The 23,176-nt window shown below is 46.3% G+C and overlaps 1 protein-coding gene across 8 annotated transcripts; it reads left to right on the top strand.

The window, feature by feature from the left end:
- The first annotated feature begins 901 nt into the window (after window positions 1-901).
- On the top strand, window positions 902-22,683 carry DRC7 (dynein regulatory complex subunit 7). Of its 8 annotated transcripts, none has more exons than XR_014567263.1 (19): window positions 902-939; window positions 3,542-3,720; window positions 4,509-4,683; window positions 7,879-8,004; window positions 8,988-9,182; window positions 10,553-10,711; window positions 11,326-11,544; window positions 12,434-12,562; window positions 13,274-13,346; window positions 14,578-14,706; window positions 15,142-15,270; window positions 17,115-17,341; window positions 17,701-17,916; window positions 19,505-19,615; window positions 20,147-20,257; window positions 21,122-21,316; window positions 21,626-21,765; window positions 22,065-22,455; window positions 22,496-22,683. XR_014567263.1 is itself a non-coding variant. In XM_083751420.1 (18 exons), exons 2-18 carry the CDS (start codon window positions 3,581-3,583, stop codon window positions 22,156-22,158), a joined length of 2,568 nt encoding a protein of 855 aa, XP_083607546.1. In that variant the 5' UTR covers window positions 902-939; window positions 3,542-3,580; the 3' UTR covers window positions 22,159-22,683. The 8 variants fall into 8 exon arrangements, 4 of the variants coding, with proteins under 4 accessions (XP_083607546.1, XP_083607545.1, XP_083607547.1 ...); XR_014567264.1 differs by having other exon boundaries at window positions 934-1,053; XR_014567265.1 differs by lacking the exon at window positions 902-939 and adding an exon at window positions 942-1,014.
- The last annotated feature ends 493 nt before the right edge of the window (window positions 22,684-23,176 follow it).

Genomic DNA, 23,176 nt, shown 5'->3' with positions numbered 1-23,176 from the left:
TTATCAATCTCCCTCCCCCACAACTGCTTCCCTTATTTTCTCTTTTTTAAAAAAAGAAAAATAATCCATTTTTACCATAGTTTTTCATACATTACAAGCATTACTCAAATCCTGCCAAAGTTTTTAGTTGTTTACAGTGTTCTCTTAAATACATTATAAATTTTCCCCATTCCTTCTTAAAGTTCTTCTTTTCCTGATTTCTGATTTTCCCAGTCAATTTCGTCATTTCGGCATAGTCCATCATCTTCATCAGCCATTTGTCTCTGGTCGGAACTTTGTCTTCTTTCCATTTCTGGGCCAGTAGTATCCGTGCTGCTGTCGTCGCGTACATTATCAATAAAAACAGGTATTTAAAATATGGGAAAATTGATGAAAAACAACAGTAGCTAAAAAGAGATTAAACACATGTTATATTCTGCATGTCTGGTTAGGCTGGCCTAAAGAAAAATGCTTTAAGTAGGTGCTAAAAGGGATAAGGTGAAAATGCCTGCCTGCAGGGAGTTCCTAGAGCTGGAATTGTGGGATGACGTGGCCGGGGGAGGGGGCTTCAATGTAACCAAAAAGCCCCACTACCTGACTTGCCCCAGTTGTAGCTTAATCTTAAAAATAAAAACTTAACTAAGGGAACCATCAAAAAAACCATCAGGCCCCCAATAAATTACGCACTGGGACAGCTGTACCAGCTGGGTTTCTGCCTGTTAGGTTTTGCATTCTTCCAGAACTGAAAAACATGGTTCCCACCGGAAGCTAAATTGTTGGGGTGGCATTGCCCGTCGCAAATGTGCTCTTTCTCTGCAAACTTGGGAAGAGAAGACAACTCAGAGCTAGTTTCTGAACGAGGAAATGGACACAGACGACTACAACTCCCAGAAACCTCAGCTTCCAAGGAGGTGGTTGCCATGGAGACAGAAATCAACAGACGCAGGAGAACCTGGCGAGGTGAGTAAGTGGGAAGGGCGACCGGTCTGTGCGGCTGCTGTGTGTGCAGCTTCAGAAAGGGAAGAGAAAGAAAGTGTGCGCACAAAAGCTCATCTACACAAACAGGACGTCTTGGTAGATATTCTATCCCTGGCTTAGCTCCCCAAAGAGGCGGGGTGGGTGTGCGTGGAGGGGGGGGGATGTTAGCTTGAATTCTGTGCGTAATGCGCACTCTAAACCTCCTCTCCTGGGCTCCCCTTCCACTGCTTTTCCAGTGTCATTTACATTTGGCAAACAGGGCAAAGTACTAAAGCAGTGGAGCAGATCGTTTAATGGCTGTTCAGTGGATAGAACAGATAACTGACTTGAAATGAAACCACTTCCGATCTTAACCACCTGGCCAGCAGTATTTCGTTGGGCCAAGATTGTGCCATTGTTTCTAACTCAGCTGCCCAGAGCCCCTGGGTTTACCCTGGAAAGATAAATCATCTGAAATAAAAATGAGGTGAAATAAAGTTAAATGGGGCAGGTTTCAAAATGCTCAGTGTTCAGTTGGGATCTAGGTTTGTATGATGGAGAGGAGGTTCAAGCGGGACGCAGTCATGAAATCAGAAACCATTATGTGACATTGCGGATGAACTGCCTCTGTGTGTGTGTGTGTGTGTGTGTGAGAGAGAGAGAGAGAGAGAGAGTGCACTACATTACCAGTTCTTGGTCAGATGATGGTTGTGTGTGCACAAAGCATTTTCCTTTGCCTGTTACATACTTTTTATATTTTCTGGCAGTATTTAAACTTCTTTTGTTTGTTTAAATTCACTCTAATTTCTATTAAATTGTCAAACTTTTATATAATCAATGTTCATCAAGCAAATATCTTGCTGTTGGTTAACTTCTTTTTGTCAAGACCATGTTAATCAAGTAAATAAATTCTGCAGCCATGAAAAAAAACACCACATTGCCAGTTCTTTGGCTCAGTTCTGAGCAAGACTAGATGTCCTCCACCTACCCACACAAAGCATTTCTGGGGGCAATCCAGATGGCCTTCTGTCTTGGTAGGGCTTGGTTGAAGGAATGAACACTGGCATGTCCTTGCATTTATCTGTATGCATAATTCTCATTCTTTCCCCCAAAACAAGTGGAAGTAAAGGGAATGTACAAGGTCCTATTGTCATTTGGTTATCTCTGCCGAGCACAAAAACAAAATCAGAGAGCAGTTTGCCTTGTCAGCCCTTCTCTTCTTTCTCTTCTGCTCATTACCCATTTTGTTTACATTCTTGGAATTGCCTCTCTAATAAGAATAATTTTTTTGGGAGAATGGTGACAGGGGCAGGGGGATCAGCATTCACATAGTTCCAGGGCTGAAAAAGTGTCTTTTCAACTCAGTTTCTAATTTAGGGCTGGGGAATTTCCATTTCACAATCTATCCAGGGATATTTGGGGAAGGATATGGGGAACATCCCCCTTCTCCCCGATTGTAGGCCATGCATGATGGAGACCCTCTGATCCTGGCCAGCTCATCAGTGCAATTCATGATGGTTTGAAACAATTAAATGGACCAAGGTAAAGCAGAAACTCCATTGACCTCTGCTGACAACCTTCTCATGTTGTGCTGTAAAGATGTATGAAAGCAACCACAGCAGATGTTCATAAACGAATGCACTCTGTTCACAGTGCAATCATATGAAGTCTACTCAGAAGCAGGGCCCATTAATTTCAATTGGGTACATTCCTAAGTAAGCAGGTATAGGATTCCAGCAGATGTCACCAACCTTTTGGAGCACATTTGTGGACCAGAGAAATTGTTGTGGACCTCACACACACACAAGCACACCCTGTAATATCTTCTATTGGCTACATCAGAATGCTTCTTTCCAGCCCAGTTTCAGCAGGAGTGTGTGCCAGGGGACCCAAAGAAGGCTTCTGTGGGAGTATGTGTGCCACAGCTCACTGGCGGAGGAACAGGGGTGCAGGGGGAGCACACTGCCCACAGCAGCATTATCTCGGTGGGGCGCCACACCCCCAAGATGCGCACCATGCCCCTGTGGGTGGCGCACCATTTACCCAGGACGCATGCCACGCCCCTGCGGGCAGCATGCCACACCCCAGGACTCACACCAGCCATGCCCCTGCCTGCTCTCCACCCCACCCCCACCGGAGCTCGAAGCTCCACCACTGCCACAGCTGCCACATTGATGACCCCTGGTGCAGAACATGCTGAGCTAGATGAACCCATGACATAGCCCTGGGTAAAGAGAGCATCCATCAGGCCATGCCAGCCTGAAGCTCTGATGTCCTTCAGTGGGTCTTACACAGGACAGGTCTAATGGGCTGCACTCATTGGATGGAATCCAAATGAAGTTGGACTTGTCCAGACAAGTCAGCAAGACTTGTCTAAGGCTAAGTTAAGCCCTGTGGATTTCACTGCAGTGTTAACCCCATTGATCCTCAATTCAATAGGATTGACTTCTGACTAGACATGGTTAGGTTTGGACTCTAAAGCAGCACTAAGAACTTCTCGATCCAGCGTGTTGGCCTGCAGACATTCTGTATTAAGTGGCAGATAAATAGAAATAATATTGGTAATAATGCAAGAGGTAAATTATTCCCTTCATTACTGCCCTAGGTCTTCTAAACGCCGACGTGTGCAGCCTCTAGGAGCAGGATGGAGAGCAGTGAGGGGAGCTACGTCTCATCAGGAGAGGAGGAGGAGGAAGAGCTCTCCTCTTTCCAGCTCAGCGATGAACTTCAAGATCTAGAGAAGCAGCTGTCCCACATCCAAGTCCATATTCCTGAAGTTGTATTGTAAGCCGGGTCTTAACGTCCATCTCTTTGTATGAACATGGAAACACCACCTTCATCCACACCTTCCTGGCTTAGTTTTGCTACAGAAACCCCAGCCCAAAGCAAAAGATTTTGCATTCTTCTAAAACAGATGGGGAGCCTGTGGTCCTCCAAATGTTGATGGACTCCAACTTCCATCATACCCAGGCATTTGGCTGGGGCTGATGGGAGTTGTAGTCCAGCAACATCTGGAGGGCACCAGGTTGGGTAGGACTGGAATATGTAGACAGTAACTGAGCTAGATGGTTCAATGGTCTGGCACAGTGTAATTCAGCTTCCTATTGTCTTAAAGCAGGAGAGGGGAACCTCTCACTATCTGGCCCTTAGGACTCACTCCAGGCCACGCACCCTCTCCACCCACACCTCTCACCAGCCTTATTTCACATCCTCCTTGTGTGATTTTGCCTGGCTGAGATGTGTCCTTGTGGGTGAATGACTAAGGGACTTGGGAACAGTTGAGGGAACTGGCTGTGTTTAGCCTGGAGGAGAGGAGACTAAGAGGTGATATGACAGCCACCTTCAATTATCTGAAGGGCTGCCACATGGAAGATGGAGCAAGCTTGTCTACTCCTGCTCTAGAGGCAGGGGCCTGAGCTGTGGATTCAAGTGCGAGAAAGGAGATTCCAACAAAAGGTTAGGAAGAATTTTCTGAGGGTAAGAGTTCAACAGCAGAATGGACTGTCTTGGAGGTTGCATGGCCATCTGTCAGGGATTCTTTAGCTATGGTTCCTGCATATCGGGGTATACAGTGAATTTGACTGGAGTTCCGTTGACACCAGCAACCTACCCGAGTCCTACAAGACAAACTCTCCCAAGGAGCAAATGCTGTTGCAGGTGGCTGACAATTTTCACCGACAGTATGCACATCTCTGCCCAGACCGGGAGCCTCTCTTCCTCCACCCTATAAACGAATGCCGTGTGGAAGTAAGTGGAAGGGCTGGGATTGGTCCAAGAGTTTTACTCAGCTTACAGTTGGACTAGATGACCCTTGGCATTCCTTCCAACTCTGCAGTTTTATGATTCTATGAACTCCTATGATGCCTCTTGCTTGCCTGATGAAAGGATAGAGAGGGGTGTGCCAGTGTGTGTGAAACTAAACTACTGTAGAAAGGAAAAATGTTCACTCTTGCTTCTGACCCCCCCCCCCAAAGTTGCCCAGGAGGGAACATGGCCCATGAGCTGAAAAATGTTCCCTGCCTTTGTCCTAAAAGAAGGAGCTTGCTTGTACAGTGGTACCTCTGGTTACAAACTTAATTCGTTCTGGAGGCCTGTTCTTAACCTGAAACCATTCTTAACATCAAGTACCACTTTAGCTAACGGGGCCTCCTGCTGCCACCGCGCCGCCGGCACACGATTTCTGTTCTCATCGTGAGGTAAAGTTCTTAACCCGAGATACTACTTCTGGGTTAGCGGAGTCATTAGCCCTAAGTGTTTGTAACCCGAGGTGTTTGTAACCCGAGGTACCACTGTGTTGAATGCTGCAAGGATGGTGCTAACCCATTGCTCTACAAATGGCCCATTTATCCACTTGTTCTTCTGCATACAGTGAATTTGACTGGAGTTCCGTTGACACCAGCAACCTACCCGAGTCCTACAAGACAAACTCTCCCAAGGAGCAAATGCTGTTGCAGGTGGCTGACAATTTTCACCGACAGTATGCGCATCTCTGCCCAGACCGGGAGCCTCTCTTCCTCCACCCTATAAACGAATGCCATGTGGAAGTAAGTGGAAGGGCTGGGATTGGTCCAAGAGTTTTACTCAGCTTACAATTACAATTGCATGGACAGAGTTTTGCATGAGGTGAGGCTCACCATGCCTTAGCTAGCAAGCTCTTTTCAGAACCAGGCTCAGACTCTACAATATATAGAGAGAAAATCAAGGAGCCCCTCTAAGCATGTGCAGTGCCTTTCACTTACCACATACTTCACTGGGTGGCCTTCCAGATCTGGGACAAGGTTACTTTGCATTGTTTCTGCCTACATCCTCCCTGTGTAGAAAATAAAACTCTGCTTAGACATTTTGAGTTCTCACAAGGAGTCCTGGGAAATGCAGTGTAGTGAGTTTCCCAAGCACCCACCTTCACCAATTACAGAACTCCAGGAAGAAGGACTCATAAGCCAGTTTAATACTGTAATGGAGATATGCACATATTTGTGCTATACCTAGTGCTGGTGCCAGGCAAATTTGCACCCTAGGCAAAGCTAACTACTTGCACACAGGCTCAAAGATTGCTTACTTCAGGAAGAAGTATAAAAAATGAAAAGGACATAACTTGAAACTGCTAAATTTATTTTCAATTGCAAGAATAAGTAAAACAACAATCTTTGATTGTCTTTCTAAAATACAAAAAAAAAATGTAGCATGCAAATAATTTTGAATAATCCTGTAGATTGTGGTGTTAAAATTTAAGGCTCTTAAAAGTCTCAGTTTCAGGCACATCAAAATCTCACTTTATGTGCCTTTTCATATCCAAATTTTGTCACCAATTCCTTCAGGTCGAGTGCTGATACTTGGGCATGTTCATTTGATATACAGGTGACTCCCCACTTCTGTGGGGGCTACATTCCGAGCCCCACACACACATAAGCGAAATCGTATAAAGTGGGGAGCACCCTCTATACACTCTTTAAACGCCCTCTTCCACTCTCTCTTCAATCCATACCAAAAATACTGTGTCCAAAAATATCCACAACTAGAATTGAAGCCCTGGAGCTGGCAAAATGCTGGAAGACATACAGGTAGGCTGCTACTACTGCTGTGCTACCCCCCACAGCAGCTGTTAGGCAGGGCAGCATAAACAAAGCCCTGCTGCATCTCTTTGGGGCTTCCTCTGCCCCCAGTGGCATCCTCTTCAGGCTCTGTGGAGGGTCTCCTTGCAAGCCACAAGGACTCTCCAGCTCTCTCCTACCATTTCCAGGTTTGAATTGAAGTATTTCATTGTTTTCCGGCGCTGCACATATATGCAGTCGCGTGCGAGTCAACTGCACCTAAGTGGGGGAACATCAGTAGCTGCTAAGTCAACTAGTCCCTTTTGCAGCCTTGTTGAGCGTATGTAAGTTTTTCATAAATTTCAGCTTTGAGAAATTGTGTTCACCACTCGCCACTGACAGTGGAAATGTGAGAAGGATCCTTACAGAAACAGAAAATAAAGGCACATTATCCAGGAGTTTTTGTACTTGTAGCGGCATAGACTTTGGAAGTCTTTGAGCTACTGCTATAAGTTCACACCATCAATATGTTTTGTTTCCACTGTGCATCAGTGATTTTTCCAATTTCTTGCAGGCCTTTAGTACATCTTCAGTAGATGTTTTGTTGATAGTGTATATATCATACAGGAAGCCAAACAGGGAATTGTGTTGTTGTAGCAGTTGGAATCTCTCTTCAACAGATTGTATAGCCATGATCTAAGATAGCATAGTAGAAACCTACAGATTCCTACTTTGAATTTCAGCCATAGTTCACTAGAATAATGAATACATTTTCTAAATTAAATTAAGATGTGATAGTAAGATTTAAAATTAAATGAATTTTCACTTTTTATGTGGGTATATGTGTGTGTGTGTGTTAGAGAGAGAGAGAAAGAGAGAGAGAGAAAGAGAATAAGGTTCTGTGCAATACATAGTGCAACAGTTGCACTAGCAGAAACTGGTTGTGCATAATCTGCATATCATTTGCACAAACGGAGCAAATCCCAAACAGCAGTTGGTGAGTATATGTTTGCTTTGCCAGATGGTCATTCAGAAATTATTTATCCAAATAGGGAATTCCTCAAATTAGTCTCCCCCCTTTTTTTTGCTTTTTTTTTTTTTTGCTTTTAAATGATTGATTTATGTATTTATTATTTAAAGTGTTTGTCATACCAACCACAAATGAAGAGAATATATTTTACTGAAATCAACATGCTTAGGACTAGAATATAGAAACATTTTTTTTAAGTGAAAGCTGTGATTTTCACATGTGCAAAAGCAGCCATGCAGCTGTGCTTCCAGGGCCATAAGTAGCCCTCCGCAGGGAGCGGGGTTTGAATGTACTGCTCTCTGCTGAAGCCCAGACTCCTTCCTTGTGATCAGCTTTTCTCCTTCTCTGATACATCCACAAACCGGTGCTATTTCCTTGCAGAAATTTGTGAGCACCACTGTGCGCCCAACTCTGCTTCCTTATTCAGAGTTGTACAACTGGGATGGCTGTGCCCGCTTTGTGGCAGACTATCTCACCATGGAGCCACTTCCATCTCCTATCACGCCGGTAAGAAACGGGGCCTTTTTGCATTATTTTCTTTGCTCATATTCTTTTAGGCCATGTTAGCCAACAACAGTAGGGTGTATGGGTTCCACTGGGGCATTTCTCAAGGTCAGAGCAATGCAAAGGACAATTCCGGGTGCTGGTTTTGACTTGGGATCAAGTGAGACAGGATGCTAAGCATGTCATTAACAACCACACCTGCTTCTTCTGGAAAATTAATAGCAGGTATGGGGTGGGTGGGTGATTTTTACCAAGACTGCAAAAAAAAGGAATGTTTAATCCTTTCCTCCAATACTACAACCCCATGCCAGCTTATATTAGCCCCAGGTAGCAGGAGGAATGGAGGAATCTGTCACTTTCTCTTCGTTTCTCATTTCTTCCAGTTCTCCACATTTCTCCAGCAATTTGCATTTTTGAAAATATTCTCATGAAAATTGACCAGCATTTTAGCGGGAATTTATCCCCATGAACACATTTCATATGCAGTTTTGCCTCACATGCTCACTTTTGCAAAGCAACATCTCCAGATAGAATGGGTTTCTGTATTTTCATGAATCAATGCGTTGTTATACGTACTTTCCCCCTCCTATATTTCGTTTTTTGGTACTCATTGTAGGATTGGTAAGCTGCATTCCGAAATTTGAAGAAGAGAATTTCAAATGATATCTATGTTTCGGTTCTCACTTTGTTTCAGAAAGTGTGAATTTGACAAATTCAGCTTTGAATGTGAACCAAAAGATACTCCCCCCCCCCCATTCCTGTTCAGTATAAGGCAGCTTCCAACAACAACAACAACAACAACAACAACCTGTTGCTTGTAACCTGCCCATCTGACTGGGATGCCCCAGCTACTCTGGGCAGCTTCCAACAGAATATAAAAGAACACATAATGCATCCTGTGTCCCTAGCCCTTTCCATGACTATTTGGGCTGCAAGAATAATGCAGGGGGCTATTCCATTGAAAACATGGTCTTTTGTCTACACAGCCTGGTTACCTGTACTCCCCGACTACGATCCTGCGCTACCAGAGGGGGAACTGCTTTGACTTCAGCATCCTGCTGTGCTCTCTGCTAATTGGCGCAGGTTATGATGCCTACTGCGTCAATGGCTATGCCACCCGGGAAATATGCATGATGGATGAATCCAGGGAAGTGTGCCCACTCTTGAAGAAACCAGAAGAGGTGAGATCTGTGGGTGTTTTCAGAGCCGAGCAGTGTGTGAGGGGCTTTAATTAGGACCAGGGGGTGGGATCTGAAGGGCAAAACATCAGTTGACTCCTTGGCTCTGGCTCAAGAAAGCTTTGCTAACTCTGTTCTGCTGATACTCTCCCAGCAGATGGCAACAGGAGCCGTTAGGAGGCAGCAGAGGCATAATTTTAATGGGCATCAGAAAGATTTTCTCTCTCTCTTGTATATGTTGATTACTTCTCTATATTTCTTTTTCCTTTTTTCAAATTTATAAATTTTATTTAATCATCCATCCCTGTATTGCAACTGCATATTCTTAGACATATCTAAAGTATCATACCACATTTATATGCTTATATAGGAACACATAGTTTGCACATGGTCTTTAATATATACCGTGCATAAATACCACATGCTACTTACACATTTCATCGGTACGTTTGCTATACTATGAAATGCCTAAGATCCTATTGAAAAGGTATAAATGCTGAATATTGTGTATTATATAATAATATGTAAAGACTACATGTGTGCATGTTATGTATTAACTGTGGCATAATTAAGAAAGATCAATAAATAAACAAATGAATAGTGTATCAATGTTCATGTAAGAGCACACAAAATCATACTCATCTTATAATAACGTTAAGTCAACCCCCAATCCCACAAAGTTTAGACTCATTTTTTTATATTGGTGTCTTGCCAAATGCAAGGGGGTTCTTTTAATGAGATTCAGAAGCAATACAAACAAAAGTGAGTGAGAAGATTAAAGATTTTATTCTAAACAGCAAGCAATATATACATTACCAAGCAAGCACTTCGATCTGCTACTGGGAAGCCCTCAAGAAGTGGCGAGGTAACCCCCAGGTAACCTCAGGTTGCATGAACCTGCAATCAACCAATCCATGCATGAGCTTCTCAGAACTATGCCCCAAAACCATCCGATTTATAGATAGCTAACTTGTTAGCCTACATGCCTTGCCCGACTAGCTAGCGCAGATTATTAATTGTCTATCCTCCTCTTCCAATATCACACATTCCTTCAAACAATGTCTAACAGAATGTACCCTGCATTATCACTGACCTAAGAAGGTCAGAATGTACCCTGCATTATCACTTCCTTCCAACAAATTAAAGGCTGTTCTCAGCCATCAAAGAACAGAACCAAGAGATAGAGAGGGGATGTAAACAGAGGCAGGAAGAAATGACCATGTCAGATCACTAAGTTCCTCGAAATACAAAAATCTCCTGGAAAAGAGTGTGGGGCTGGCCAGGAGGAGGGTCAGCACAGAGGGTCAGCACCCCACTTAACTGAAAGTACTTGTCTCCCCTGGAACAGCTTCCTTTTTTATTTATGACTACAGGTCGCAGTAGAGGCTACAAAACAGAAGCCCAAGAAATACGCCATCAAGCCCCCCCGGGATTTAAGCAGCAAATTTGAGCTGCGCCAGGAAGCCAAGCAGGAGGCAATTGTGCAGGCTGCTCTGGAGAAGAAGCGGAAGGAGGAAGAGGAAAAGAGACTGGTGAGCAAGGCTTGCAGAATTCTGTCTTGCTGCAGGCACACAGCCTGGATGCGGAGAAGGACACCCACCCACCCCCTGGAAAGAATCCTGGGAGCTGAAATATTGTTCCCCCCAAATATTTTCATTTGTGCAAAAACCACTCTGCACACACACACATACATGTTTGTGCATTCATTAGGGTTGCCCTTCACTTGATCTTACTCAAAATTGCCTTCAGTGACATAATCCTCATTTAGCGACAGCATGGTTTGTCAGAGCATCTGACCTCAGCCCAGCCAGCTAACCATGGTTAGTTTTCTGACAACAAACCATGATGTGAAGCCATGGGGTTTTTTTACCAACTTACAAACCATGCCTAAGTTTACCCAACAGCCCAACAGCCTTGTTCGGCTGTGATGATTTCTTTGGCCACCTGAAACATTCATCAGACTGCGGTGGCACAAAGCAAGAACAGCTAGAAAACAAACCAGGTTTTGGAGAAACAAACAATGGCTTGTTTTTTCATCACAAACCATGATTAAAGTAAACCATGGCTCAGTGATGTCCACAGAGGGGAAGAACAATTGCTTTTAGTTGTATTATAGTCATTGCTCTTCTTTGTTTCTGTGTGGCAGGAAGCTGAGAAGCCCCCGCCAGACAATCTGTATGGTCTCCGGGTCCATGCCTGGGTTCTGGTTCTTTCAGGCAAGCGTGAAGTGCCAGAGAGTTTCTTTATCGACCCATTTACTGGGAAAAGCTACAGTACCACAGACGATTACTTCCTTGGTATTGAGAGTGTCTGGAACCACCGGAATTACTGGGTCAATATGCAGGACTGTTGGAATGCCTGTAGGGTAAGCCAACGGAATGACTGGCTGGGTCTGAGTGTGGAACAATTAATTGACTTCTGGCTAGAGGGGAAATGTTTCTCTTCACCAGATCTAGCCTGAGTGATACCCTCTAGTTGTTGTTAGACTACAACTCCCATCAGGCTCAGCCCACACGAGTGATGGCCAAGGATGATGGGAGTTGTAGTCCAATAGCATCTAGATTTGTAGTGGTTGGCTATGTAAGCTTGGGGCCACTGACAAATGGGAGCTATCATGCAGTCTAGGCGTGTTGAGAAGTGGGATGGGGAACCCTGCAGGCGCTCCAGATGTTGTTGGACTCCAACTCCCAACAGCCACAGCCAGCAGACCAATGGTTGGAGATGATGGGATGGGTAGCTCCTGGAGCCCTCTTTGGATCCATCACAAGGCACATGCCTCTCCAACAAATCCTGCCTTCGGCACACTCTTCCCATTCTAAATCAGGGATGGCCAAATCGTGGGTTGTGAACATCGCCAAATGCAATTTGACCATGACACACAGGTGGCTGCCCTCTCTTTCCACCCTGGCAAAACAGAAGGGGTGTTCACACATTACATCCAATGATTGTACAATACATTGAGCTGCACCCCCTTGCAGTGATTCGTTCAACAAGTGTTCCGTCTGCGTAACTGTGAGCATGATAGCGGAGCTGCCCAAATCAGAATGCGTCCATGCATAGAAACAGCTTATTATACCTGTCTTTCCTGCAATGTGTGAAGGAGCCTCCAGGGAAGGAAAGGGACAGAGGTGGGAAAGAGCAAATGGAGGACAGGGTGGAGGTACAGCGGCAGCATCTCCGAATGATCTGGACTCAGAGCATCCCTTGCAAAGTTCCTGAGATCTGATTCCTTTGGCAACTGATTGTTTTCCCAGGATCTCCAGTTTGACCTTGGGGACCCCGTGCGGTGGGAATTCATGTTGCTCGGCACTGACAAGCCCCTCCTGTCACTGCCAGAAATGGAGGAGGAAGAGGACCTTGCGGAGGACGAGGTGGATGACATGGTGAGCCATCCCGCCTTCTTCCTTGCAGCGCCAGAGGATTCTGTGCTGTGCACTAGCTCTTCCTGAGGATGGGCTCATGCCTTCCAGCAGCTTCCCCAACCTGGTACCCTCCATATGTTTTGGACTACAAAGACCATCAGCTCCAGTTAGCAGGACAGTGCTGACTGGGGCTAATGGGAGCTGTAGTCTATTGACATGATGTCACCTATTTACATAGGATCAGAAGTCACTTGAGCAGCAAAAGATCCTAAGAATGCCCTCAAACCCCCCCCCCCCCCAGTTCGTTGTTCCCATGACATGGACTCAGCTTATCACTGAACTTTCATCGTCCCAGTTTCCAAGAGCTGACACTCCTGGCCTGACCAGAAGCAAATGGGGTGGCAGGTTGGACCTGAAGTGATGTTACATAGCTGTGGTTGATCCCAGGAAATGTTCTTTCCTTCCTTGTTGGACCAGACAGCAGGTGGGTGGCAAAGGGGAAAGAAGAGAACCTGAAAGAGCATTTGACGTTCAGCAGCAGAGGATCAAATAGAACAATGCAGGAGATCAGGAAGAGGCTGGCTGACTCAGTGGCAAGTCAAGACAGTGATTCCTTGCCATATCAGATATGGAAAGTAGATGGGGTTTGCCCAGATGAATATGGGGGCAGGTGTTTTGGGCAGAGCAGGATTCAGCCTCCTAACGGCTTCTTCTCCTGGGTCTTCTTCATAGATGAAGGAAGAGGAAGCAAAGGGCTTTGACATGCCTGCATCTTGGGTGGAGCAGATCCAGATATCTCCAAGAGGTATTCTTGTCCCCACCATCACCACCTTGACTGTGTTGTGAGTGGCCAAAGTGTAGATCACTGATGCAGCTCCTTGGTGCTTCAGGGATTGCTTCTGGAGAATTTAAGAGTGAGGCCATTCAAAACTGTATTGTCCTCTTCCTCCTCCCTATTCTTCCTGGGGCTGAGAGAGCTTGGGAGAAGACAAAGGTCAATGTCAATAAAGACCTTCCTTGGATGCTTTAAAACAGAGGTTGGATGGCCACCTGTCAGGGATTTTTTTAGTTGTGATTCCTTCATTGCAAGGGGTTAGACAGATTTTGGGTTCCTTCCAGCTCTATGATTCTGCAGGTCGTGCTGGCCTCAGTGACCAGTTGGGAGCTCATGGGTTGGAGAAGGAAAAGAGCAGGAGGTTCAGTTGTGGATCAGGAAGCATCAAAGGATGAAAGGACCATAGAAGGCTAAGACCAGGCAGAGTACAGCAGGCACTTCAGGCAGCAGATGAAGGGGCCGAGGAGCAGCAGCAAAACATTGGAGGATGAAGCTGTGTATATCCATGGCCTGACACCCCTCCCCGCTCAAAGACAGCTGCTTGCGCTGTAGTCAGGCGCAGCTGCCTGTCCATTTGGCTTCTGTACATGGAATGGGAGGGCCGCCACCTTTGCTTCAGGCAGCAGAATGTCTTGGGCTGGCCCTGTGAGGGGGCTGTGAGGAGCCACAGCAATGTCTAGGCTAGTTTCTGGTGAGCAAGTGAAGATGTGAAATCCACGGAAGTTGATCAGCCAACAGTTGAGGCCTGCATAGCACCTTGCATGGAACATTAGAATTATAGAATTGCAGAGATGGAAGGGACCCCAAGGGACCCTGTAATGCAGGCAGAACTAAAAGACTTCAGAACTTTAACACCAGCTCTTGGACCACCTAATGTAACACTACAGATAGCGTATTCCAGCAAGAAATTTAAATGGGGATTTGTTTATTTATTTAGAGCATTTGTGCCTCGCTTTTCAGCCCAAAACGGCTCCCAGAGTGGTTTACAGACCGTCAGTTAAAACTAGACAGTCCCTGCCCCTTCAGGCTTACAATCTAAATGACATCCAAGGAGAAAGTGGGGGGGGGGGGAGACAAGCTCAGGTGCCAGTTCTTAAATACTGTACTTGTTCTTATGATGACTGGTTTGCAGAGCATTTTGTACCATTAAAATGCATGCTCCATGGCCAATGGTCATCTTTGTTCGTCTTCTTGCTCCTAGAATTCGAGACACGTTGTCCCCAAGGCAAGAAGGTGATTCAGTACAAGAACGCCAAGCTGGAGAAATGGGCACCGTATCTGAATAACAACGGACTGGTCACCCGCCTCACCCTCTTTGAAGATCCAGACCGTGAGCCAGCTCTCTGGGGTCCTGGACAGGGGTCTCTCCCAAGCCCACCTAGAGATGCTTCTAGCAATTGCAGCTGCTGGGGGACATGCAAAGCAGATGCTCTACCCACTGAGCCACCATCTCGGCATTGCTGAAAGTTGCCCGAGTTTATGGGGCTGATAGGAATTGCAGCCCAACACCACCTGGAGGCCATCATGCTGGGGAAAGCTGGTTTTCACAATGTAATCATTTACACCAATGTTTCATTGGGTTCTCATTTACTGTAGTCAAGGTCTGATTGCTCCCAACACCCTTCTAGCAAAGTCCACAAATGAGTGGAGGGGTTCATTTATTATTGCACTTATATCCTGCCTTTCTCAAGCACCAAAACATCCAGGGCCACCCCCATGTGTCTAGCTTGTCTGTAAGCCGCCATTGTTCTCTTCTCCTCCTAAGGCACCAAAGTGCTGGAAGTGAAGGAATGGTACAAGAACCGGGAAGACGTGTTGGATACAAGAGAGCTGAATAAGCAAACGAAAGTGACGAAGGAGTTCTTCATGCCTGGGCATGTGCAAGGCCTCAAAGGTGTGTGTTTTTATATTGTAATGTTATGTTGTGAACTGCCCTAAGATCTACGGGTATAGGGCGCCATACAAATTTGAATGACAACAATAACAATGGTAGCCAAGCCTTTTCTCAATGTCCTGGTTCAGGCACTGAAGTTTGGGCTGTTTCTCCAGCAGCGTTTCATTCCTGGGTCTCGGCTTCCTTGGTTCTCTGCCAGGCCCTGATCCAGGCAGGCACTTTCACAACCTTCTCCGTAGACTCACACATGGCTAGCAAGGCTCTTCACCAGCAGATCCAAAGCGCCTGCCTAGGGTCACAGCTTCTCTACTTGTGTGGCCCTGCAAGTGACTGGCAGGAGCATTACAATTCATGGAGGAGAAGGCTATCAGTTGCTACTGGCAACAACTGCTATGCTCTGCTCCACAGCTGGAGGCAGCAATGCTGCTGAATACCAGTTGCTGAGAATCACAGGAGTGCAGAGGGCTCTTGTATTATAATATTGCTTGTGGGCTTCCCATTGGGGCATCTGGTTGGCCACTGTGAGAACAGAATGCAGGACTAGGTTGGCCTGATCCAGTGGGATCTGTTGATGTTCTTACTGGCAACAGAGTGATGCCTCCAGAGTGGTTGTGCTGCTGTGCCTGTGGAGGGGCCCTTTTGCTCCATCCAAACCTCTCTCAACAGGCTTTCTGTTAAGGTATGTAAGCTTCAGCCCGCCAATTGCAATAATCAGGAATGTGTTTGCTGGTTAAGATATGCCCCAGAGAGTTAAAAATTAAACGAAATTAAGGGGAAGGATTTGCTGAATTAATATAACAGAAATTGGAATACAGAGAGGGGAGGTATGGGGAAGTCGGGAAAGTAAGGTGTAAGAAAAAAAGAGAATGAAATTATACTTGTTCTTTTTTCTTTGTCTTGTTTTTCTTTTCTTTGTTTTTTTTTCATTATTGTTTTGTCTTGTTTTTATATAACTATTGAAAAACTTAATAAAATTCTTTTTTTTAAAAAAAAAAAGATATGCCCCAGAGGCTCTGATCTGGTTACCCATCAGTAGCCCTGGAGAGTTACTGAGATGGGGCATTTGCAGTGGAACTATAATAATAATTTATTCCACGCCCATCTGGCGGCTTCCAACAAAAGATTAAAATACAATAGCCCTTCAGATATTAAAAGCTTCCCTAAAGGTTTCATGTCTTCGCCTTCATGTCTTCTAAAAGTCTGGTAGTTGTTTTTTTCCTTTGACATCTGGTGGGAGGGTGTTCCACAGGGCGGGCATCACTACTGAGAAGGCCCTCCATCCCCAGATGTGTTTTGCTGGTGCCTTCTCTCTGCTATCCTTTAGGCTGTAGGAGAAAATCATCCCATCCTTTAATCAGATCATCTGTTGCTTCTCAATTGGGCTCTTAATTGCAGGTTTTATTATGCATAGAATTGTAGAGTTGGTAGGGAACCCAAGGACCATCTTGTGCAACCACCAACATTGCAGGAATCACAGCTCAAGAACCCCTGACAGATGGCCATCCAACCTCTATTTAGAATTCTCCAATGAAGGAAGAGTCCACCACCTTCCAAGGTTCCACTGTGGAATGGCTTATATTGTCAGAAAATTCTTACTAATGTTTAATCAGGATCTCCTTTCTTTTAACTTAAGTTCATTGGTTTGGGACCTCTCCTCTAGAGCTGGAGCAAGAGAAGTAAGCTTGCTCCATCTTCCATCCGACAGGCCTATGAATGTGACCATCATATCATCTCACCTATCTTGTATTTTGCAGGATATAAATGTAACACATCAAATAAATAAAAATAAAACACTTTCTTTACCTGGCAATTCACCCTATTGGGCTTCTGTTTTGGGTTCCCAGCACATGACTACTTGACGATGGACCCCGAGACAGATCGCACCATGGAGTTTTATAGCGAGACGCGGGTGGACGGCCTTCAGAAACGGGTTGAAACTCCCAATGAAATGGAGGAGTATTTTGAAGGACGGTCGGATTTCCTGTATTACCGGCACGCTGAGTTTGGCAAAAGAATAAAGAAACCAGGCAATGCTGCGGCCATCACTGAAAGCAATGCCCGACCTATACTGGTAAGTGGAGCACAGAGGCTCCGAGAAACAGAGCCCTTGATTGGCTCTGGTGCCACCTACTGTTGGTCTCCTTGCCTTCTTCCCTAACAGTTCCAGTGGGCACCAGCCACCACTACACACAGGTTGGCCCTCCCAGCTCTTTGCCATTGCTCCCAGCATCCATTGACTCACTCTGTCTAATGCTAGAGCCAGCTCAATGTGTGGCATAACATCGCCAACTGCTGTTGTGCCAAAAACCTGAATCTCCTCCTCTCCCTCGCTCTCTCTCCCTCCACCCACCCACTCCCTCCTGTTAACTTGGTGGCTAGGAGTTTGATCCCAGCTGACACCCCCTTTTCCTCTCCACACGCTCTTCCCAGAAAATCACTGAGCGGTTCCACAGGAACCCACAAAAACCAGCTGACGAAGATGTGGCAGAGCGCATCTTTTCGATAGTGGAGGAGAAGATCTTCTTGACCTACCACTGCAAGGAGAACTACATCACCCCCTCGAAGAGGGACTTCAATAAGCGGGCAGATGTGGACAGCATGGGGAATAAGATCATCATGACCCCTGAGATGTGCATCAGCTACCAGGTAAAAAATAGATGGGGAGATCTGCATGTTGCAGAGAGCAACTGGAGGAGCAGCTGAGATGGGGCCGAGAACTTAATGGGTCGTGGCTGGCAAGGAAGCCACTGGCAACAAACCTCAAGACCTGGTCTTGTTTTTGTCATAGAATTAAATTCAGTGTGTGCATTTGGGGACATGCATTTTAGCAGATTTCTTTTTTTAAAAAATATGGCGGCTAATTAGCTCGTTAAGAGCCACGTGGACTACCACTCACCATACCTAACAGCAGGGCTGGCCTTTGTCCTCACATACTTCTTCCTCCCCTTCCCTTAATGCACTATGATTCCCTCCCTCTTTCTTCATACAAGGCAATCCATGGTTTCGCGTTGCATTCAAATAAGGGAAACAATGGTTTGTTATCATTATAATGATTACTTTGATTTCTTACCCCTTGTTCACCAGAAGACCCCAGGGCAGGTTTCAACCATTTAAAATGCAATATTAACAACAGTTCAAAACAAGTGACAGTCACAGGAATAGAGTGAGTCCTGAAAATAGGTCGCCCTGAACATCAGGATTGGAAATCATGGTAGGGTCGTGGTTTGCAAATTGGGACGTGTGTGTGGCAATCTCAGGTTTCTCTCAAAACAGGAAGCAGAGGAAGAGAGAAGAAAACAGTGTGTGAGGGGAGGTGTGAGCTTGAGGCTCCTGGCAAGGTTATGCTTTTAGTGCCCAGCTGTGGTTTGGTGGTGTATCTCAGTGGTGTATCTCAGCTGAACTCATGTGAACTCAGATTGCCTGTTGAATGGCTGCCAGCTGGGCTATGAAATCCCAGGTGGGTTATGAAGCCCTACAAGTGAGCTTGGGCCAGCCAACCATTTCTCAGCCCATCCTGCCTTACAGGGTTGTTGTGGAGAGAAAATGAAGATGACGCTCCGTCCCCCACAGCTACTGCACCTTCTTGAAGGAAGGGCACTGTGGAAAACTAAGTAGTAATAGGAGTATATTTTAATGCTGCCGCTGGCTGCATTGGTTGGTTATCGATGACTAACTTTTAGGTTAACTTTAAGCTCGTTAGCATCTTGTTCTTACAGTGGTGAACCAGATGCCCCAAAGGGAAGCCTGCAAAGAGCAAAGAGCTCCTGAGTGCCACAGCACCCTCTTGTGAGTCTCACAACTGGTATTCTGAGGCATACTGCCTCCGACAGTGGAGGAACAAGTCACCAGGAAATTGTCTGATCCTCTTTCAAAACCAGTAAAGCTGCCTTTTTGAGGATCCTGGACATATGTGCGAGTTGATGTGCAATGCCAGAATCATATGCCTTCAATGCCTCTAAGAGTGACCCTACACTGTTTTGAGGTGGGGGGGAGGTTTACAGTCAAGTGGTCTATACATTTTATGAAAGAACTCTGAAATTAGCTGCGATTCCTGCATTGTGGGGGCAGGGGGCCAGATGTTGCATTGGGTCTCTTCCAGCACTGTGGTTCTGTGTGCCATCTACACTTCTGAGAGTGACCCTCCCTTAAACCCAAGATGTCTTATGTGTTTTGGAAGGGCTGGCCATTCCTCCCCCTCCTCCTCCCCCTTCCTCACAGGCTCCTTTGCCTTTAGGCAGGGTCCACAGAGACGGAAAAGAAGCTGTTCCACCTGTATGAAATGATGATGCACCTGATAGAGGACGAGAAGAAATCCCGGCACCTGGTGTGGGAGTCAGAGATGGAGGTAATGGGAAAGGAGTGGAAGGCGGGTCATAGCTTAATAGTGGCTAAAGGCTTTGTCTACAAGCAAAATAGCTTGCAGAGCAGATTTGGGAAAGACCCCTGCCTGGGGCCCTGCAAAGCTGCTGCTAGTTTGAGGAGGCAGAGTTGGGTTTTTAATACATTGCATTCATTGCTCTGCTCACCACTGGCATATGGCCCTCAAAAGATTGCCTAGAAGGAAATGTAGCCCTCAGGATGAAAAAGACTCCCCGCCTCTATTCCAGAATAGAATGTGTGCCATTAACTATCACATTCACTAAACACAAAACCACCTACTCTCCTTTTTCAGATGTGCTGGATCTTTTGTTTTTAAGTTTTCCAAGTCTTTCTAAGCTCCAGCGATCTCTCATGCGCAGAGTGTGCTATATGCACTGGCCGAAGAGGTGTGTTGGCAACAAGGTTATTGCTAACATTTCTATCCCATTAAAGGTCCTGGATATTCTGATACTCTGGTTTCTCTTCAGATCGTATAAATCTTTTGCCTTTTACAAAGGTCCTGGATCTTCTGAGGATTCGAGAGGAAGAAGAAGCAGCCAGCAAGTTGACCGTGTCTATTTATGATACTGAGAGGAACGAGAAGAGCAAGGAACAGCGAGAGGCAATGGTAGGTGATGAGGGTCATCTTTAAACTCAGGAACATTTATTCATTCATTCTTTACATTTATATCCCACCTTCCCTCAAAGTGGTGCTCAAAGTGGTGTACAAAGTTCTCCCCATTTTATTCTCACAACAATCCCGTAGGTAAGTTAGGCTGAGAGGCAGTGACTGGCTCAAGGTCGCCCAATGAGCTTCATGGCCAAGAGAGGGTTTGAACTCTGGTCTCCAAGGTCCTGGTCTGGCATTCTTAACCACTGCATTCCCTCTTCCCAGGGAACCCTCCCTCTGCTAGCGATGGGTGGGGCCAGAGGCCAAAGTGGGTGGAACAATGGATGCCACTGTGCTAGGCTCATTCCAGCCATGCAAAAGTAAAAGGTTTCTGCACACACAAACCCAGGCAAGCAATTCTGACAGTTCCAGCTGGCCAAAGCACTCAAGGTGGTTGTGGAGCAGGGCGGGGGGTGGGGGAGTGTGGCTTGAGGAGCATCAAAGGGCCAGAAAGAGAGCTCTGAATGCTTGAATTCTGCCCCCAGGCCCCTGACATGGAACATACAAAAGGCCCCACTGAACCAGGTCCTGTTCTCAGGGTAGCTGTGAGAATCAAACTCATAAGAAAATAAAAGAGCTTCCTGGGTCAGGCCAGTGGGCCATCTACTCCAGCATCATGTTCTCACAGTGGCCACCCAGATGTCTCCCACCCAGGTGGGAAGCCAGCAAGCAGGATTCAAGCACAGGAGTCCTCTCCCCATCCTGCGGTTTCCAGCAACTGGTGTTCAGAAGCATTGCTGCCTCCAACTGTGGAGACAAAGCGCAGCCATCGTGGCAGCAAGTGTAGTAGCCACGGCTCTTTCTTTTTATCCCCTCCTCCAGGAGCGCCAGCTGCAAGAGGAGCGCCAGCGGCAAGTGGAGCAGGATCTGGACTACCTGGCGCCTTTCCTGATCCAGATTGGTGGTATCGAGAAGATGACCAAGTGGCTGGCTTTGCGCCTGAAGGAGGACTGCCTCAGCGATTTCAAGCACCGTCTCGTTGACAAGGCCAACCTCATCCAAGCGCGTTTCGAGAAGGTGCCTCTTCTTTCCTCTACCCTTTGGCTTTCTAGGGAGGAGGGCTAAAGCATGGTGAGCTTTTTCTGCCTTTGGGGGGCAGAGAAATTCAACTCGGTTCACTTTTAAAGGTGAAGGTAGGTAATCCATAATTTCCGAAACAACCTTGTTATGGACCACACCTCAGCTTTTGGTCCAAATGGATTGACAGCCAGCTCCTTCTCCTCCAGACCTAAGCTGCCCAGTGCCTGGCCCTTGCTAAGCCCTGGTACAATGCCCCTCCTTTCCCTCTCTCCACAATTTATTCCCTGCCTCTCTCTCCCTGTGCAGGAAACCCAGGAGCTCCAGAAGAAGCAGCAATGGTACCAGCAGAACCAGCTCAACATGACCCTAGAGGATGAGGATGCCTACCTGACCTACTGCTCAGATGCCATGTTCCGCATACGCATCCTGGAGCTCCGCCTCAGCAGGTACAGCAAGCAGATCTTTATAGACAAGTTGTATGAACCTACCCAATGGTTAAGGTCTGCCTCAGAGTCCCTGCAGGTGTGCCTGCCTGCTAGCTCTATGCTGTTGGCAGGCACAAGGGTCGGGGGCTTTTCTGTGGTGGCTCCCAGGCCTGTAGAACTCCCTCCCTGGAGATGGGTGCATGGCTCTGATGCTGCAGGCTTTAAATCAGGCACAGCATCCCAAAAAACATAAATGTCTGCAGTGTAGAGGATATGCCTCTATTTTCCTCATCATCATCTTCTTCTTCTTCCCTTCTCAGGCACAAAGAGAGAGCTCCGCTAAAATACATAGCATTGGAAGAAAAACTATGCAAAGACCCTCGCCTGTCTGAGCATCTCAGATTTTATATGTGACTTTGCTCCAAATTTGCACAACCGTAGCTGGGAATGACCGCTTGATACCTCTTGACGGCTTCCTTGATCTGCCAGTGCAAAGTATAATGACCAAAGAAGAATTTTGTTCTATTTTGTTTACCATTGGCCTTCCTCTTCCTCCTCTTCCTTCTCTTCCTCCTCCTCTTCCTCCTCTCACTCTTTCCCTTTCTCCCTCTCTCCCCAGAAAACACTGGGAGCTTCCAGACATGCAAACACCCAGTGAACTGTTTTTTTTTTTCTTTGGGTGGAACTACAACTAGCAATTCTCAGTTTGGAGTGGGCAGCAGCACTCACCTGACGAATCAACCAGTGACAGGTCAGGTGAACACAGCTGCCCCTCCATGCCAATCACCACTGACCACAGCTTACAGGCCCATGTCTGTCGCAAAAGCCCACTAGCTGCAGTCTAGCTCTTCTTACATCTGTATTCATGTGAAGTGTCTTTAGGCCCCTTCATGCCTGTTTCATTTGCCAAATGTGCTCCCAGTAAATGTTTTCCTCTGGTACCTTTTGTTCTGCAGCATAGAATTGTAGAGTTGGAAGGGGATGCTGAGGGCCATCTAGTCCAGCCTCCTGCAATGCAGGAATCTAAAAGACCACATGGTACTATTGTTTGAAGGTTTCACAACTCTTTGCTGAACCCCTAGTTGAGGGCTCAGGGTGCTGGATACAGCTCCGCTTTGCAACCCTCAGGACCCATCTACGTATTGCAGTCCAGAAGACCTCATAGTGGTGAGCAGAAACTTCAGAGCAACAGGAATCTCCTCTCTGCCCTCCACATGCCTCCAACTCACACAGAAGAGATAAGTGAGAAAGTGGTCAGGGCCAATGACAAGAAGGCAATGCATGGGCATATTTGTGTTGTGTCTAGGGCAGTTGTAGGAAGCCTGAGCAGCCTTGGGACCAGGGCAAGGAGGAGAAGAGTGGAGAGGGGTGGGGAAATTTCTTTGTCCCCCTGCCAGTAAAAATAACCTCTCAGAAGCTCCTATTTGCATTT

Source organism: Podarcis gaigeae (genome assembly GCF_964106915.1).
Source record: "Podarcis gaigeae genome assembly, chromosome: 8".
Classification (NCBI taxonomy): Eukaryota; Metazoa; Chordata; class Lepidosauria; order Squamata; family Lacertidae; genus Podarcis; species Podarcis gaigeae.
Note: the sequence above shows the minus strand (reverse complement) of the source record. Positions and strands in the feature narration are given on the sequence as shown.